This window comes from Aulostomus chinensis, chromosome 3 (genome assembly GCF_037954235.1).
Source record: "Aulostomus chinensis isolate RoL2024-O1b breed Wild chromosome 3, RoL_Achi_v1.0, whole genome shotgun sequence".
NCBI classification, from domain to species: Eukaryota; Metazoa; Chordata; class Actinopteri; order Syngnathiformes; family Aulostomidae; genus Aulostomus; species Aulostomus chinensis.
Genome location: NC_141322.1, coordinates 12800750 through 12819066, shown reverse-complemented (window position 1 = coordinate 12819066; position 18317 = coordinate 12800750). Strand labels below are relative to the sequence as shown.

The following is an 18317-nucleotide window of genomic DNA, read 5'->3' as shown; positions in this document are numbered from 1 at the left end:
TGAAAATAGGCAGTGACTGGGTGAAGTAACAGTTTACAGCCCCCAGAGGCAAACAATTGTCCAGCAGGAATAAAACACAAAACAATTACCAACCCAGAGGAGTAGCGATTGTTAATAAATAACTGTTTATTTGTATCAAAAACCACATAATAACAGGAGTTAACTCGAAAACATCATGATCAATCTTGATGTAGTCAACAGGAAATTCAAACAAAGTTAAGACCAAACTGGTGAATAGCTACTGACATCTTTTACTTGATATGAATTGCATTCTTTGTCAGCAAATAAAGAAAATATCCTCCAGTATTTGGCTTTCCTCCAGGTCCTGCTGGGTAGGAGGGCGATGCCCAGCAGTGGTAAGAAGAGTTCCCCAGGCAGGTCCACACTGCGGTGTTTTGGGCCTTCCGGTAGATTTGTTGCTTTGTTCAGGTGCAGAAACAGGAGTAAAGATGTCCAATAACTCAACCACAGAAAAGTCCAACCTGAAAAAAAGAAAAACAAAAATGTGTGAAATTTCACTTTTGTGTTGTTCCTTTCAGTTTAGTTTGTTTTTTTTTCTTTCGGGTGACTTAGCTTGTTTCTAAGGTTGAATGGTTACAAGCTACTTTTAAAACACAGACGCCGATAGAGCCCTGCGGACAAACTGTTTTAAGCGAGGATCCATGCAGAGGGGGTTCAAGCTTAGACACCAACACCATGTGCCGGGCGTGAGTCTGCTCGGAGTTTAATCCTTTTTCTAAAATATTCGTCATTCACCCTACGCCTGATAACACCGTCAAAATAAAAACAAATCTCTCTTCCAAGTGTTAACAAAACCTTGCTTGCTGAAGTACCTACTGAGCCCTAACAAGCTGCTTTAACAATTCAAAACCACTGGGGCGTCACGGCAGGAAAACACAGTTTCTTGCAGGTGTGGGTGAAAAAGAGGGAGACGACCTGGTGCCTTCTTTCCTGGAATAGAAATGAGGGAATGTGGAGTGAAATAAATAAACCAAAACGGGGGAGATTAAGCTAATAGAGATTCAATCCCTCAGTCCGTCTGGCTTGATAAATTATTCAGTGTATACACACACTGGATAGACGGCCAATCCGGATACAAAACATGAATTCTTTAAAGCATGCTCTACTGATGTTGTGAGCATAATTCTCTGCTCATTCAAAGCGGCATCGGTTTGCATCACGCACGTCGGCACGCGGCGTGATCTTTGCCATGGACTTGTTGATATGCATGTGGGTGGTCAGTCAGCAGACAGACACGCTGGCGAACATCCATTCGATGCTGGTTTTTCCTCCAGACGCAACTATAGACCTTGACATATCATGTTTGCTGCGTAACTTGGGATGTCACATTAGTAGCTGAACATCTTTGAAAGGCTATATTTCGCTCTGGCGAGTGAACTAATGTATGCACATGTTTGAACATGAGGAGAGGAAGCTGAAAGAGGGTTACGTCGACTGAGGGACGATAACTGATGAAAAAAAAGAGAGAGAAAAGTAAATCTGTTTTCCTCATTTCGTCTCCTGCCTGTCAACAGGGAAGGAGAGAGGGGGGAGGGAGGGAGGGAGGGAGGGAGGGAAAGTGTGTGTGTCTGCTTGTAAAAGAGAGATGGGAAGCGAGTGCAGCTTTGTGGATCGAGGAAGGCAGAAAAGGGAAGGTGGGGGAGGGACTTTGGCTGTGTTCCTTCTCTCGAAATGTGAGAATTTGCATTTTTATTTGTTGATTTATTTAACGGACAGAGCTCTCAAACAGCCATCCATCAACAAACGACACGCTGGTAATGAATAATGCATCACTTAACGGCGGTCACAATCTATAACAAGGGGAGCATGGGGGGTAGGGGTACAGTTTGGTCAGAAAGGTAGAGGGTGGGGTGAAGGGGGTGGGGGGTGTGGTGGGGACAGAGACTGCACGAGGCTGGAGAGAATGCCAATAGATTTTCAGAAGGCTGTGCAGTGCAACAAAGAACTTCATTTCTTGGCTGCAGCTTGTGCGAGGTTAACTTCTGAATCTCTGCTCGATATTAATATCCCATGAGACTTCTCGCAAATATATTTTTACTGGAACGTGCACACAGACAAGCACAGGAACATCTGTCACTGTAAAAAATAAACTTTGACTATGAACGTGGGGTCATTTTGAGAGCAACTAGGAGACACGGTTATATTACCAAAGTGTTTTTTAAATATTTCGTTCTAATGGGCAAAAGAAGAAAAACAAAAAGAGGAAAAGTAGTTCTGCTACTTTTCTGCCCACAAAACTTCTCGTAAAGGTCCGACTGTAAGTGGCTTGGGTGAGCACTTATTTTTCTCTTTGTATACATTATAATCTTTGAACTAAAATAGAACCCACAAAACTCCTCTGCATACCGTCCACCCACTCCTAACTTTCTCTGCGTGTTTGGCTCCTCTCTGTCATGAGAAATAGCTGTCTCGCCCTGGCACACCTTTTCATTTGCAGTCCAAACATTAAGATAAAAAACAAAACAAAAACAACAACCTATAATGGCCACTGCGTCTATCCCGCATGTCAATTTCCCCAACAATCAATAGCATGAGGGGGCAATGACAGGAAAGGCGGAGATGAGATGGGCGGGTTTGCAGGAACTGTCTCATTACTAACTAGCGCAGGATTCATGAAAGGATTAAGAGGGTCGCTGCACGTTAACCTCAGCTTTGTTTGGCAATCAGCGCATCAAGATTGAACTGGTTAAGATTAGAAAGCCCTGAGGGGCGTGCTGTTGCCAAGTAAAAGAAAGGCTCCAGGTAAGACGCCAAATCTGAAAGTAGGACAGATATGCTGATGGATGGATGGATTGAACGTCTCCGAGGCTTACTGACTGAATGAGTCACCGACTGACTGACTCATATTGTTGAAACACGTGAAGCAGCCGAGCAATTCCCACTCCAGAGGTTAAGATGGCACTCGTAAGCTGGGTGATGACATCACTGACATCAAGGCAGACATTTAGGGACGAGCTGATCTCCACTCGTCCTGTTGTTTGTGCGCCACAGCTGATACGTTCACTTCACTGGGGAGCTCGCGGTATATTTCAGGATAATTTGACGTCAAGATCGGCCCTCCTGCCCGAGGCTGTTGTCGATGAAGACTGTGAGCGTGCAGTTAACAGAAGTTGAGAACGGATCCAGCATGCCTCGCTGGCCAGGAGTGTGGCCAGACTGATGTGTCAGTGAGAAAGAGCCTTGTTTGAGTCTTTACATGGGCGAATCATAGTGAGATTTACCACTGGCTCAAATGTCTCTGTAGTAGTCGAACATGAGATGGAGCCGTTTATTCTACATGAAGTTAACAATTTTCCCATCTTACGTCAAAGAGTGAACACTGGTCCACACTGAGCGGTCCACACTGAGCGGTCCACACTGAGCGGTCGCTCTCTACAGCCAATTGCAATGTAAATTAAATGATGAAACTAATCAAGAATAAGCCCTGCTCACTTACCAGAGAGAACAATTTCAAAATTTGAGTTATTTAATTGCCAGAATGTTACTGACCGATTAAGCATTATTACCATCGTGCCCAACAAAATTTTTACTGGACTCACTCACTTGTTGAACTTATTAAAATGCAAGTTTTTTTCACAGGTTGTACACCGCAATCTGCTCCTACTTCCTCCTACTGGCTGTCAATAAACAAATACCACACGTGTGCTTCAGCTATACTGATCATACAATAAAGGCAGGTCACATCATGAACGTGAATGGAGAATCATCAGAATGCACACCTAAAGTGAAGTTCATCCTGCATCAATTTACCTTTTTTTTTTTTTAATTTCCGGGCATACTCCAAGAGCTCAATGATACCATCTCAAACTGCATATAAATAGTACTTGTTACACAGAATACACAGATGTTGGGTGGCACAGTGGTGCAGTGGTTAGCACTGTCGCCTCATAGCAAGGTTCCGGGTTCAATTCCCGGCTCGGGCACAGGATCGTTCTGTGTAGAGTCTCCATGTTCTCCCTGTTCCTGTGTGGGTTCTCTCTGGTACTCCAGCTTCCTCCCACAGTCCAAAGACATCAAGAGGGGACGAGGCTGACTGATACTCTAAATTGACTGTAGGTGTGACTGTGAGTGTGAATGGTTGTCTGTCTCTATGTGTTGGCCCAGTGATGGACTGGTGACCCGTCCAGGGTGAACCCCGCCTCTTGGCCGAAAGCCACTGGGATAGGCTCCTGCTTGCTCATATCTAGATCCGGCCTACACTTGGCTTGCCTATAGCTGTCTACACCAGTGGTAATTTCTGTCTCATGTGATTGAAGTCATATGTAAATCTGAGTATAGGTTTATTTTCTAAACAACTAACTGTGACATTGAGAGTGAGTGGTTAACTTGCGCTTTCGTATTCAAAACAAAACAAAAAAAGTGCATACGTGAAAAAAGTAACACCTTCACCTCAATGCTAACTAAAAGAGAAGAATTTCTGACAAAGTCTGCTCTTCAGAGAAGTCTGCAAGTCTGTTTGGAGAAAGAAAAATCAACGAAAGTCTGCATTTGATTAAAATGTATCCTTTCTAACTATTTTACACACTGCATTTAGGACTCTAGAAACTAAAAACAGACAGATGTCTAATCCAAATCAGTGGATTATCAAAAGGATTATAACTATCTGAAGAGACTCACATGAAAAATCATGTGGCGTGACAATCAAAGGCATCTGAGAGGCAGACCTCCTCATTACTGGTAGGAAAATGCACTGTCTAAAGCTAGGAGTCCAACCATTTTAATAGGCTTTGGGGGTGTAAATGGATGGTAATAAGATCTGATACCCAGGGTCCCCTACTGGAATTAATGAGCATCTGCTGGAGCTCACAGCTCAACTTGGACCCTGCACTGCGTTAAGAGTTGCTCAATGGAAGCTGTAAACGTTCAGCTGTTTGATACAAATTAACTTTCCCCTTCTTTGTGCTGAAAGACATCTTACAGTGACTGTATCACCAATCAGCCAGACTTTCACACGTTGGAAAAATATCGCGCATAACCCTGCAGCAGGACTTCTGCGATACAGACAACGTCACTAGCGACACACCATCAGTCAACCACCTGTCTCCTGCTGACTAGTGAAACAATAACATGGCATAATGCATCAAGTCCATCACAGCATGTAAGAGATATCTAAGATTTGGTAAAAATCAATCATCTAATATGGCTGCCACAGAAAGTTAGCGACAGTGACCAAAAATGACAGTTTAGACACTGGTTCTGTAGGAGCAGAAAACATTGTGTCCCTGAGACTCCTCTGATATACATTATATTTAGCAAACAACAGCAGCACCCCCCCCCCCTTACCCAAGTCAGGAAGTGCACATACTAGACACATTAGGTTGATCACATCCTCTGTAAAGGGTTAAGGAATAATTTAAATTTAACTTTATTATTTTTGGAAGGCCTGATGATCGCGCTCAAGCACGTCCTCAAACACCCTCTCTCTTCACACCTCCTTCTAACACATTTCTATCTCTCCTAACTTTCCACCTTACTCACTCTCAAACACACTTCTTACATGTCTCCCCCACTCTTGCCTTCTCTGTCTCATTACTGTGGCAGAGAGAGAAGGGAGGGCAGTATGTGCATCAAGAAGTCTGTTCAATTACACCTGCTGCAAGGTCCCTGCTAGGCCGACTAATGGAACGCAGCATGTCTCCTGACAGTCTGGCCACGGCGCAGGCTAGTCCAGTAAAAGCTTCATTTAGCATCTCACAGCTCAAAAAGTTAGCCAGACCAAGAAAAAGTCATCATTCAGCCTCACAACTACAGCACCTGCAAACCTACGTTTAAAATGGTGTACGTACTGAGGACAGTTTCTGCATTTCAACACGGTTAATGCTGTCTCGTTAATAAAAAGGTCAAAGAGGGCAAATCAAATTCTGCAGAGAGGAAGCTTGGAATTGAATTTTGGCTCCTTTTTGTTTTGTTTTTTTTTACGATTTCAAAAACTCACAGCAGTTTCACACACTTAGAGCAGTTTGATAACAAGACTATATAAACCTTTACCCAAAACGATGTTTAAACAATTTACTAAAATGTGGCTTAACCTGTTTCCTCTGTTCAACTCTTTAGATTTATGTTGTGGCGCGTTGGAATTCTTCAGTGCTTTTTACAACATTAAAAACTTTTCGATTTACTCCTCAGAAATTGAAATGTTGTACTGACACACGAGGCATCTTTAACTACCTGCGGCAATATGGTTGGTGCCATAAAAGCATCCAAGTTTGATAGCCAGCCCTATTTACAAAAAAAAGTTTATTCTGTGTGTCACTGATGACCAGCAGAAATATGGTACCTGGCCTTGGGGGTCTTTTGGGTCACTGGTGCCGATGTGGGCTTCCTCAGATTTGTCGGTGGCTGTTCAGGAGGCGTGGTCTTGTGACTTTTACACTGTGTGAAGGCTTTGTTGGAGAAAATTCATGTCAATAATGTTACATAGAAGCAAGAACAACAAACCAATACCTTTATAAGAAGTATTAACAAGCATTTGAAGGTAGGGAAATACATGCTGCGTGAAGAAAATCTAACTTTTGACAAGCAAGTGAGACTTATTTCCAGCTGAGATGTTTCTCTGTGTGAAGAAGACAAGCATGCACCTATATGTGATAAACTGAGAATATAAACTCACCAACAGTGTGACTGATGCTTTCCAGGGGTGCAGGGGCAGTTTGCTCCTCGGGTGAGCTCCGTTCTGCAGGAGGTACAACTACATCTTCGTGAACACTGCAGAGAGCACACGCACGTTGTCTTTTGTGTGTTTGTTGCAAGTATGCACGTATGTGTGCACAGTTGTATGTCACTGACTTTGAAGTACGTGTGTGAGGAGAGTTTGTGTGTAGCTACCACTTTGGTTACCTGGGGGGTAGATCTTGGTGGGAGGGACCCTCTGGCTCGGGATCTCCATTCTTAGTGTTTGAGCAGCTGAGCTCAGATTGAGCAGCTTCTTGTAACCTAAAAGGAATACAGGAGATGAAGAGGAAGGCTACAATAGCAGAAGGACCAGTACTCGTCACTTCATAGTTACTTAGACTTGTTTATCAAATCGTGCAATGTCAACATTACATAAATGGAAGGAAGTATTATCACCAAGGAGCCTTTCTTAGACTTGCTATTCTACCTTCTGTAGTCGAGACGCGACTGGAAGAGCTGCTGATTCTGTCTGTTGAGCCTCTCCTCCTGCTCAGCCAACCGTGCCTGCAGCCTCTCTCTCTCCATTTCCAACTGCATCTTCTGCAGCAGCAGCTGGTGCCTCTTCTCCTCCCAGTCCTCACGGCCCAGTAGAGGGCTAGTCAGGGCTTCCTTAGTCTTTAAGCGATTCCCACTCTGGAGCCTGTATGCAAGTGTATGTTTCATTTGCTTGGTGTCCACACTTGACATTCTTCTCATTTTTGTCTTAACAAAATACATTAAACCTCTATAGTTTAACTACAGTACCGTTCACATTCCTGTTGGTTTAAGGTGTCCTGAGGGCCATTTTCCAGGGTGTAGCCATTATTTCTTCTCTGTTGGTGGGTTCCATAGCCACTATCAGGGCAACTGCCTTGATAGTGCTCACAGGACCCGCACATCCTTCTCTGAATTCTAGGCTGATTGGTTTGCTCATCAGTTGGACTGATCTCTCTATCACAGCAAATACGTGTAGGGTCACAAACAGTTTGTACATCTCTTCGTCTTCCAGTACTCCTATGCGCTTCAGGCTGTTGCGCTCCAGCAGTAGCAAAGCTGAGGTACGAGCCATCCAAGAGGGTGCCATTCGCTCGATTAGTACTTCTGCCGGGGACTTCCTCACTACTGACCACCTGGAAAGAGAAAAACAGAAGCGAAAAAGAGTTGGGAGACATGACAACATATGTGTGCCAGTTGAAAACCAGGAGAAACTGTCAATTCAAACTAGGAGGAGACAGACGCACCTGCTATGCAGATGTTTTGTATGGAAGGTACAGTTAAAAGAAGAAAACTAGACCACACTTGGAGAGCTCAAATCCCCGCTGACAGACCAGCGCTTTGAGTCATCTGCCAAAACCTTTTTTTTTTTGGTTTAAATGCGATTATTTTGCTAAATCAAATTGATCTTTCTCCACAGTTGAAGGGATTCTTCCTTTGCCTGCAACAAGTTTGGTAAAAAAAAAAAAAAAAAAAAAAACGCCTCACAGTTTTAATGTAATCAGGGACAGACAGACTGCATAGATCACATTACCCTTTTTACACATGAGTAAGTCAAATATGAAGACATACAGTTTTGTTATGAAAACCAAACCAAGATGGTAAAATAAAATCCAGATTCTGGCATTCAAGGTAGGCTTCATATAATAAATGTATAAGGCCTTTATATCAGTGTCCTAGACTTGGAGTCTTTTTGTTGTAATCATTCTGTTTTGTTTCATTTATGTCCCCTTCATGAGCACCAGTAGTTTAGGGGCATCAGTCAAGCTCCTGTTACTTCTCTCTTTTACAGCTTGGTAATTTTGAAGCATTTCTTAATTAATTTTACGCGAATATAAATCATTATTATGCTATATAATTGCACACACTGCTATTTTCGCCATATCAAAAAGGACATTTTGACCAAATCAGGATATCTTTTGTAGACTTAAGGATATTTCAGCAAAAACATTAGGCTGTTCCATATAACCCTGATGTAGATCTGGGCTACAAACGAAATGTGCCAATATTGAATTAGAAAACACTCACAGCTCTAATTTGCTCATGTGCAGTAAAAGCTTCCCCAGGTGCTTGCAGGATCCTTTTAGGCTCCAAGTCTTTGTCTTGGATTTTAGGCATCTAACTGTAGTAATGTAGTAACAAAGCAGTATTGTGCTTAACATTTCCTGTTTAGACCTTCCAGTAGACTCTTGCTGGGGCTGCTGCCAGTCTGCTAGGATGCTGCTTTCACTATGCGGCTTGAATAGTCATGATGGTCAGGTCAGGCTTCCAGGCGGTCAAAAATGCAACTCATCATTCAAAACAGCGAAGTGGACTGTGGCCTCAAGATTAACAGGACAGTTTTCAACTGAGCATCACTGGCAGGTAAGTTAAGGTCAGGAAAATTATGAGATAAACATAAGGAGGGGAGCCCATCCTACAGTGGAGCTGGCCAGAGAGACTGTGACTAATTTGCTAAGGGTCAGAGAGCAAGCAAACACACATTATTCAGAGCCACAGTGGGACAATGGCCAATGTCATCTATTCTATCTAGGAAGAGCAACTTCATTCCGCAAGTGTCACCTTGAGAGGCAAGCCATTTTGAACCGCAGGCCTTTTACTCACCACCACTTCCGATCCGTGTGCATTTTCTTGATGTGACATCCCAAACAGATCAGTGGGGAGCGTAAACCCTCGACCAGCGAGTGAACAACGATGCTAACTTGCTGACTGGTCGCAACACCTGAAAGTGTTTGTCATGATGTTATCCTAAAGCATGTTGCTGGAATGTTTCTCATTTAGCTCTGAGTGTAATGCCAAATACTGTGACAGAATGGGAGTAAGGAGGGTCCCTATTTTTTAACCATAGCTGTTGGCCGAGGTACAACGTGCTTTTGCATGCCGTCTTTCTCGGACGCTAAGGGTATGGCTTACCAAGAAGTACACCCATCGAGTTAAAGTGGAGGATGCAACAACGCATATTTACATCTACCTAACACCACCTGTATCATACCTCACCTTGCTGTGGGCTGGAGCCTGGCTCAGCTGGACGATGGACTGGTTGAGCTTCACCTGTTGCTGAGTAAGATATTGCTGGTAGAGCCCCAGCAGCTCCTGGCACTCTCTGTATTGCTGTTGCAGGCCTGGTGTACCAGAGGTTAAGTCAAAAACAAAGTAAACAACAACCAAGTTTAAAAAAACACATAGCTTGGAGAACTTAGATCAACCCCTGCTTTCGGCTGAGTGAAGGTAGGGACATTGTTATTGAAATCTGTCAAACTCGATCATGCCTATGGCTTCTAAAACTGAAAGCGTGGCTCTGTTGAGATTGTGACTTTGTGCAGTTCAGTCATTTTGGGGAGGAAAAGGTTCTCTTATGTTACTTCAGTGGAAAAAGATAGATGCTGGATTTCTATGGACAAACTGAATTAAATCCTTTGTTTCTGCAATCAATTACACAGTGGAGCGAGAAAGTGGAGAGAGCTCTGAAAAGTTGAGAAGTGACAGAAAAAAAAAAAAGAGGCCAGCAAAATCAGAGTTGTTGTGGCACAGAGTTTTCACCATCTGGCTCAGGCCGAGCTGTGCTGAGCTGAGCTGGGCAGTGCCCTGCCAGGCTTACTGCCAGACAGAGAGCTGGCAGACACTAGAAAACTAATCTGGAGCGGAACTACCGCTGTGCCTCAGGAGCCAACTAATGACTGTGGCACCACCACCACACCAGCACATACAAAGATAATGAGCGTGACAATGGTGAGACTACACACAAACTCATACATATTCAATAATCAACCTCAGTCTGACTTTCTAGGATACAAACACAAAGACACACACACACACACACACACACACACACACACACACACACACACACACACACACACACACGCACGCGCGCGCGCGCGCATGCTGAAATATGAGAGCACAAATTCCCCACCTGCACTGTAAACACCCCCACACAAATACTCACTACAATAAAGCAAGTAGTACACACACTCCCACCCAAGCTGACCATAAAGTGTGTTCCTCCAGGCCATATCTTTTTATGATGGTGGCCCTGCTACCCCAGCTGATGAGTTTCCCAGCATCAGTTTTTTGGCGGGGGAAAAAAAAAAAGCTCTCATATTAAGAGAAAATCAAAGTTCAAAGTAGAGTCGTATTGAAAAAATAGTTGGCGGAGCACTCCATAAGAAAACAATTTGGTTGTTAAAAGACTTCAATCAGGCTGAGGAAATGAAACAGAGGGAAAGAAAAGAGAGCGGGGACGACTTTGAATTGAGGACCAGACACCAGACAAATGCAATGCAGCAGCTTCCATAAACACTGGGAAATGTGAGGAAACACTTTGATTGAACCCTCCATCTAAGTGAGGCCCTCTACCCCTGCACTGATAATGTCTGTGGAAGGAGGGCTGTATGGAAGGCTTAAGGACATCACAAGGACATCACATCACGTAAACCTGCACTGGAAGGTCTATTTATGCAGCATGAATAAGGGTCTTGAAGGGGGGGGGGGGGTACTGAATATGCTTATATAGATACACCCCAGCTCAGCCCGAGATTTGCGTGTGGAGTTGCAAAATGAATGCTGCTTATAATTCACCACATTTGAATAAGGTAAACACCATTTTCACATGATTTCCCATCCCTAAGACCAACTCAATGTGTCATAAAAATCCAGTACAGTAGATTGGATGCAATAGCTAAATACAAATTGGTATGTTGGGGACAACAATACACTAATAATTCCCGCAGACATGATAATAATGTGGGTCCATGTGTTGACAGGCTGCAGCACCTGGACAGAAAGCGCCAGGTAATCTGAACCAAGCAGAGCAATACTGATAAGATTCCACCTCCTAACAATCCCCCCCCCCCCCCATAGCCTTGGCCATCAGCCTGGGGCCAAGTACTCAGCAAGCCCCTAGTTTACATCAGAGCTGTAAAGCACCAACAATGACTTACTCCTCCCCCCAGCTCCAAAAATACTCTGAATCAAGGGTTTAGGTTGAAGAGGCTTCAGACAGGGCCTGTCAAAATGATTCACTTCCCTGTCAAGCCGGGGCTCAAATGAAATAATAAAATCCACTTCAAGGTGGAACAAATTTGCACAGGAGGGGGGAATATTTTAAAGCCTGCTTTACCACACGGTGCCAAACAGATTGAGCCAGAACAGAAGTGAGAGAGAGTGAGAGAGAGAGAAAGAGAGAGAGAGCGAGTGAGAGAGAGAGCGAGAGAGAGGAAGTGAGATGGGTGCAGCCACTGACATGTATGAATGTGCATGAGTAAAAAAGCAATGACGGGGAATTAATAGAAGAAGACAGTTTACATAACCATTTCAATACTACTGATTCAGAAGAAAAGAAATGTGTGTTCAAGCCACATGATCCACCAATACATAGCCACACGTCAGCAATTAACCTATTCAGCTGTTAAAAGTCCAAAAACAATCATGATACCATTCTCATGAAGCTGACAACAGCCGTACCTGTAATTCATTTCTTTGTGCATGTGTCTTGTCAACATGAGATAATGAACTTTGCCATCTCCTTATAAAAAAGATAAATGAACCCACGATGACTGGATATTACCTCATTATCTCGAGATAACAAAGCATTGGATAGTTGGTTGATTTATCGTCCCATTTTTACGAGATAACGGCATAACCAAGCGTTGCCTTTCTCCGCTTTTCCTCAGAATGAACTTGATCCAAACCTTCCATTCAAGCACCACGACGTACAAAGCCAAAAACACAATGCCAACTATTTGGTTTTGATTACTGCAGCAAAAATTAAATGAATCCTGTTTTAATTTCACATTGCATCCAAAAAGGGGTTCAATTTGATATTAATTGCTTTCAGCAAAGTAGTAAAAGTGATTCACTCACCAGGAATAAACCTCACAGGAACAAATCAGTAGATTCATCATTATTATCTAATGAAAGCAAATCAGCATTTATATATTCTCAACCAATTCTTCAAGGATACAAGTTTTCCTCCAATTTTGAGCTAAACAATAAAAAGCTCAGATCAAATGTTTTCAATTGAGCTTTTTATCTGTATAAAAGATGGTTTAATAAAAAAAAAATTAAGAGAAACAACTTAGATTAAGAATAAATTTAAATTTGACTTTCTGCCCGTCAAACACAGAGCTTCAACCCATTACACCTTTTCGAGCATGAAAAAGTAAGCGCTAACCCGAGTCATAACAATGACCATAAAGTTGGAACAGAGGAATATCAGGAGCTTAATCTACCATTAAAACAAAAATCTTCAAATTCTCCAAACGCAAGCTCCTGATGTAAGCTTATCACGAAGAGCACATTTGACAAAGCCAGATCTCCGCGTTGTAAATGTCATACATCCAAACGTGGGAGGATAAAAATGGATTTAGCTCTGGCAATCTTCTAGCACACCATGAAACATTTTTCATGGGCATATCCTAACAGGGCTGTTATCCCCATTTCTCCATGGCCTCGGGATTCTCTCGCATTGTTTCAGCTAAATAAATGGCAATAACTGGAGCTCCTGCTGGGCCTTTTTCTGGATAAAGCATCTGGAACAATGCACCCCGTTGGTAACCCCACCTTGACTTCTGCCTGTGACAACATGCCTTGAAGTATAAAACTATCCTTCCTTTATGAAGCACAAATTCAATCCTGCATGCCAGTCAGTTCCAAATGTCAACTAAACACCCAAAATATCAAGGGTGTTTTTTCCCTCTCATCCTTGGTGGCTTGGGGCTAAGGTATAGCCCTACATTTCTTATAACCCTGACAACCCTGAATCTTGGTTAGATAAGATAAGCTGAGGCGTAATGGAATTAGACCTGACAAGACTCTCATTCAGTGTGTTTGCCTTTGGTGTCTCCTTAACCTTTTAGAGAAGTGCCAGAACCTTATCCCCGAGAAGAGCGTTCATGACTTTTGCTCGCACTTTAAAAGACTACGTTATCCCCCCTGAGGTGCTTGGATCCTAACATTTTTCCCTCTCAAATACCTTTTTAATGGAGTTTAGAAGTTTGGTGTAAATGCCAAGTCTCCGAGCCAAAGTGCCTTTAATTGAGTTGTGCTTTCGTAATTTTCCGCGCTGCCGTTGCCAATCGTGCAATTTACCAGCCGGGTCAATTACTCTTCATATTTTGCAGTCTTTTTAACCTAAATTGATTGCTGGCCATGTTGTGGACTGACCTGAGTGGAATTATTATGAAAACAGTAGGTGGGCGGTGGAGTGCAAAAAAACGCAGCTGGCATCAGTTACCTCCTGTTTGACAATCAAGACTTTTGCTGTCTTTTAATTTGCAGGGAGGAACTGAAATATATTAAATACAGCTAGAGTGGGATTCAGAACACGGGGAAGGGAAACACTGTAGTCTTCTCAGTAAATACAAAAATTCATATTTGGTTGAGAGGATGATGTAGCTCTGGCCACGGCTCCAACCATGAAATTGTTTTTGTACACAACAGCAAATAAGCTACGAGCATTTGCAAACGAGGACTGTAGCAGACACCAACAATTTAAATGAATCTACTCCATTTCTCTGGCTTCTAGGTGAAATTGAATTGTGCACGATTGAGGAGTCTGACTGTACAGTCTTATCTGGGCAAATACTGCCCCCTGCAGTCTTTCTTTTAGAATGCAACATGCAGCAGAGCCTGTAATATGTCATTTAGAGCACCACAGAGTACTGAGGACACAATTTTGTTTTACAACCTAAGACAATAGTGGATAGTTTAACCGTCCTTTACGGTTGACATTAATGGTCACTGTCAGTAATATAATGTCTTTCCAACTGACTTTGACATTTTGTCTAGTTTGACAATGTATTTCAGATATATTTCAGTGCTCTGATGTCAGTTTACCATGGCACTGCTAAAATATTGTTATACTCAGAATATACAAACTCTCAAAATCAAGGAATTGTTCAATCTCAGAATCTCAGGCTTATCCCACTTTAACAACTGATCATTTGTTGATGAATTGCATTTTGTCCAGGGATGTCCACATTAACCAAACCTTTAAGATTTTGATCAGTAAATTCAAGTTATTAAAGGGTTAAAAGTTTGCCTCACAACAGATGCCTGGAAGCGTCATATCAATCAATTAATTCAAACTACGACACATCAGGCACAAAACTTGGATTTCTAAAGCACATTTCAAACATCCAAGGCCACTTTGTGAAAAGTATACTGTGTCGAGTATACAGTTGAGACGTGACGCAAGGTGCCATCACTGCCATAGTGGAGCACGGTTTCTGTGCTGTGAATTAACAGACTGCCCACGGAAGTAAAGGCCATCATGTTGAGACGACTGATTAAAAATCAGGAGACCACTATGATTAGTGAGGACTCAGGTCAGACTGGCTGCTATCGTTTGGCTAGCCTGGTGGAGGAAGAAGTTTATCTCAACTTAAAGTTCTCTCTGCAAGGAGGGTGCAATGCGTCTTTTGCTTTGTTCATCTGTGTATATATTAGAGGGAATGCATCATATCTATAACCAGTGGTTATAGAGGCACTCTGTATCAAAAGTTCATGTGATTGCAGCAGCTGCAGGTGTCTGATGGTGTCTAATGACGTGTGTGAATACTCGAGGTCTCTTGTTCTGCACATAGTGTATAGATACATCTATGGATGCGCTCAGACACGTCGTCCCTCTCCAAGGGCTGATGGGCAGGTGCTCAGAATGTGCTCCGGAGTCCCCCTTCCTGGACAGGGTGGATGGCTCCCAGCCCTGCTCGCCCAGAAGCAACCGTGCCCAACAGTGCTTTGTGTCTCAGCGAGACTCCACCAGCTCAAGCCCCTCTTGAGCCTTCCACTTCCTGCCCCTCCACACCACGATGCCTTCTGCTGCCACTCTGGAGTCCCAGTAGACCAGTGCCTCTTGTACGTGAGACCCTGAACTCCTCCTCTAGGCTGCTGATGCAGAGCTGAAGGTCCATTCTCCTGCACTACAGCGCTTCGCTGGTAAGACTGCATGGAAGACCCAGCCATCGTCAAAGGTAGCAGCTGGTTTTCCTCTCCAGGGTCTCAACTGTAGATACTGTCACCTCATACACGAGCAGAGGCCAGGGGATACAGGGCGAGTGACTAGTTTCTCAGTCACTTGGAAATTCTAGGCTCTGTGGGTGGGTCTCTGGGCCAGGCTCCTCCTACATCTCACCAGGCACTGGTCCTGGGCACTGTGCTGCAGCCTCCTGTACCAAGCATTTCATCCAGGCCTGATAGATTTTTAGCATTATCCACGCTTGGACAACTATTGAGTGGCAACGTATAAGTCGCCAGCAACGTAGTGGGAAAAGCCAAAACCATGAAAAGCAGTAGAATCAAATTAAGTGTTTAGTTACTTTGTACATGTTGAGAAACATGAGCTAAATAATGGCAGTATAACACCTAAGATGTTCAATGAAGAGAGATTTTTCTCTTTTTTTCATATAATATGAGGCCAATAAACAAATTTGTTCTTGCTCGATATTGAATTTGTCATTAATGCAGGACAGGAAAACAAAGCAAATTAGCAAGATTTCAATGAACTGGAACTTGTCTGGGATAGTAGAGCCTTTCCTCTGCTCAAGCAGAGAGGAGATGTTTTCAATTTCAGACTTCATCACAGACACTTTCTCAAGTGACATCTTTTAAAGCAATGCATTTGGCTTAGCGCATCTCCCTCTGTCGCAACAAAAGGCTTTAAAGCATTTTTTTCACATTTCTAGTAAAGCTCATGACCTGGAAACAGGTTTTGATGTGTGAAATGAATAGATTTGCCCCTTGAAAATAGAATAAAGCAACTGCACCACCTTACTCTACTGTAGCATCATCATTCCAGTTTTTAAGTGCATATCCTGTTAATTAAGCTACACTTGATGTAAAATATAGCATAAAATAATTGCCAGAGCCACTGTTCCTATTTCTATACAGTGTAAGATACAACAGTGTAACAAATAGAAACACTGACGAATATTTGATAACATAAAAACCTGTATGAATCAAAGACTACAACAAGCAGTGTTGCCGTCAAACCACTCAATGTTGTAAAACTGTAGCAAATGTAGATGAGAAAATACAACAATCAGATTCATGCACCACTGCAAACCTGTGTTTTTGTTAGTTCTATTAGTCATAAAAGGATACTTTCTCGCTCTTGGGCTATGATAAGATTCTGTTGTTCCAGATGTTGGATCTTGCGTTCAAAATTTCCCTGTTCATCTTTCAGGCGCTGCACGGATTCTTCTTTCTCCTCACTCACTCTAAAGAAAAGATGGTAACAATCTTTATGCATGGGTTATCCACAACATGCAAGAGTGACGAGATGAAAATTAGGTGCAACTTAGTTGTGGATATTAGCATGAACAACCTCAGGGTTCTATATTGTTCTACCTGGCAAGCTCTTCAATGAGGTTTGCAATGCGGCGTTTGTCTTCAGGACACAAGTCTTTCAGACACACCTGGCTTTGGTCTCTCCTGTTTTCAGTAGTTGCCTGTACAAAGAGTGGTGAGTAGGTTAATTAAATCGACTCATTCAAGTATAACATTATGTTATTTCCATGGAGGGAGGATAAAAAGAGCAAACCTTTACCAGTGATAAGGGAAGAACAGTGCTAGAAGCCGAGGAAAGGGTATGCTCTGTGGCTGCAGCGTGACTGGCATGGGCTGGCACTTTTTCTTTGGCATAAGAACCATAGCGATCACTTTGTAAACAGCTCTGTTTCTTGACACCTTTCTTTAGTATAGGCTCAGTCTTGCAGCCAGAACAATCCCTGGCCTTCATCCTGCCACCTTTTTTACTGGTGCGGCCTGGTCCTGAACTGAAAGAAACCCCTCCGTTCACTCCTGAAATACAAAGAGGGAGGAACAGGCTGCCGTGTAAGCCAAGAGTATGTAACTTCATTAAATTTGAGACAACAAATCGTCCAACATATAAACTCACCAGGAACAAACACCAAAGGCTGCTCCTCGTCTGATACTGTTTGAACAGGAAAAGGGAAGGCGAGCACATTCAGTCACTTGTATGGGAAGCTGCTGATGCTACTGATCACCCGCTTCCTATTTCGGCGTGAACAGCTGGGGTAAGTTTGTACATGTTTGTACATTCTGTTTCAATTACCTAACAGCTAAAGCTGCCTTAAAACATTTGATATTAATGCTTTAGGGGAGTTAGCCATCATGCAATCACGTAGCACAAGAAAACAATAAGTTACATCCGCTAAGTTAACTTTGTCGCAGCTTTGATACTAACTGAGCTCATTCGCATCAATAAAACACAATAGTTGATATTTAACGTCAATAACACAGTGAAATCACACTATGGACAGTGAGTTTCGATATAAAGCAGGCAATGTTTACGTAAAGGCTAGCTACTTCACTTCCTCAGAGGGAAAAACTTTACAACACTGACTCAGAAGTAATTTGTCCGATGCGTTTTCGAAAAGTTTACATTTTCCCATTATGTATATACGAATGAGTACTCTAAAAGAAACAAATTGCGATTATCGAAGAAGGAAAACCATACCATCATTCATCCAAAATATCCCCGATTTCCCACCTCCTGTTGCAGCTGCCGCCATGTTGAAACAACCGCCACCACTCACATAGAACCAAACGTTGCTAAGGAACTGTAGTCCCGCCTTTTTCTTGAATCTGAAACTCCGATTGGCTACTCTGGAGGAAGATGGGTGTCTATT

The 18317-nt window shown here is 42.9% G+C and overlaps 1 protein-coding gene across 2 annotated transcripts; it reads right to left on the bottom strand.

Moving 5' to 3' along the window:
- Positions 1–110: 110 nt before the first annotated feature.
- On the bottom strand, positions 111–18250 carry kiaa1328 (KIAA1328 ortholog). Of its 2 annotated transcripts, none has more exons than XM_086198762.1 (12): positions 18146–18250; positions 17564–17599; positions 17207–17466; positions 17014–17114; positions 16768–16883; positions 9664–9788; positions 7438–7802; positions 7121–7333; positions 6859–6954; positions 6632–6726; positions 6299–6404; positions 111–482 (listed from the first exon to the last, which is right to left on the bottom strand). In XM_086198762.1, exons 1-12 carry the CDS (start codon positions 18198–18200, stop codon positions 278–280), a joined length of 1773 nt encoding a protein of 590 aa, XP_086054888.1. In that variant the 5' UTR covers positions 18201–18250; the 3' UTR covers positions 111–277. The 2 variants fall into 2 exon arrangements, with proteins under 2 accessions (XP_086054888.1, XP_086054889.1); XM_086198763.1 differs by having other exon boundaries at positions 17213–17466.
- Between the last annotated feature and the right edge of the window lie 67 nt (positions 18251–18317).

What these genes read in the sequence shown, in the direction of transcription:
- kiaa1328 (XM_086198762.1), bottom strand. Translation starts at nt 18,200, where the DNA reads ATGGCGGCAGCTGCAACAGGAGGTGGGAAATCGGGGATATTTTGGATG. An exon ending in CATAGCCCAAGAGCGAGAAA is followed by an intron (nt 9,789 to 16,767) that starts GTATCCTTTTAT and finishes CTGGTACACCAG; the next exon opens with GCCTGCAACAGCAATACAGA. An exon ending in TCGCGTCTCGACTACAGAAG is followed by an intron (nt 6,955 to 7,120) that starts GTAGAATAGCAA and finishes TATTCCTTTTAG; the next exon opens with GTTACAAGAAGCTGCTCAAT.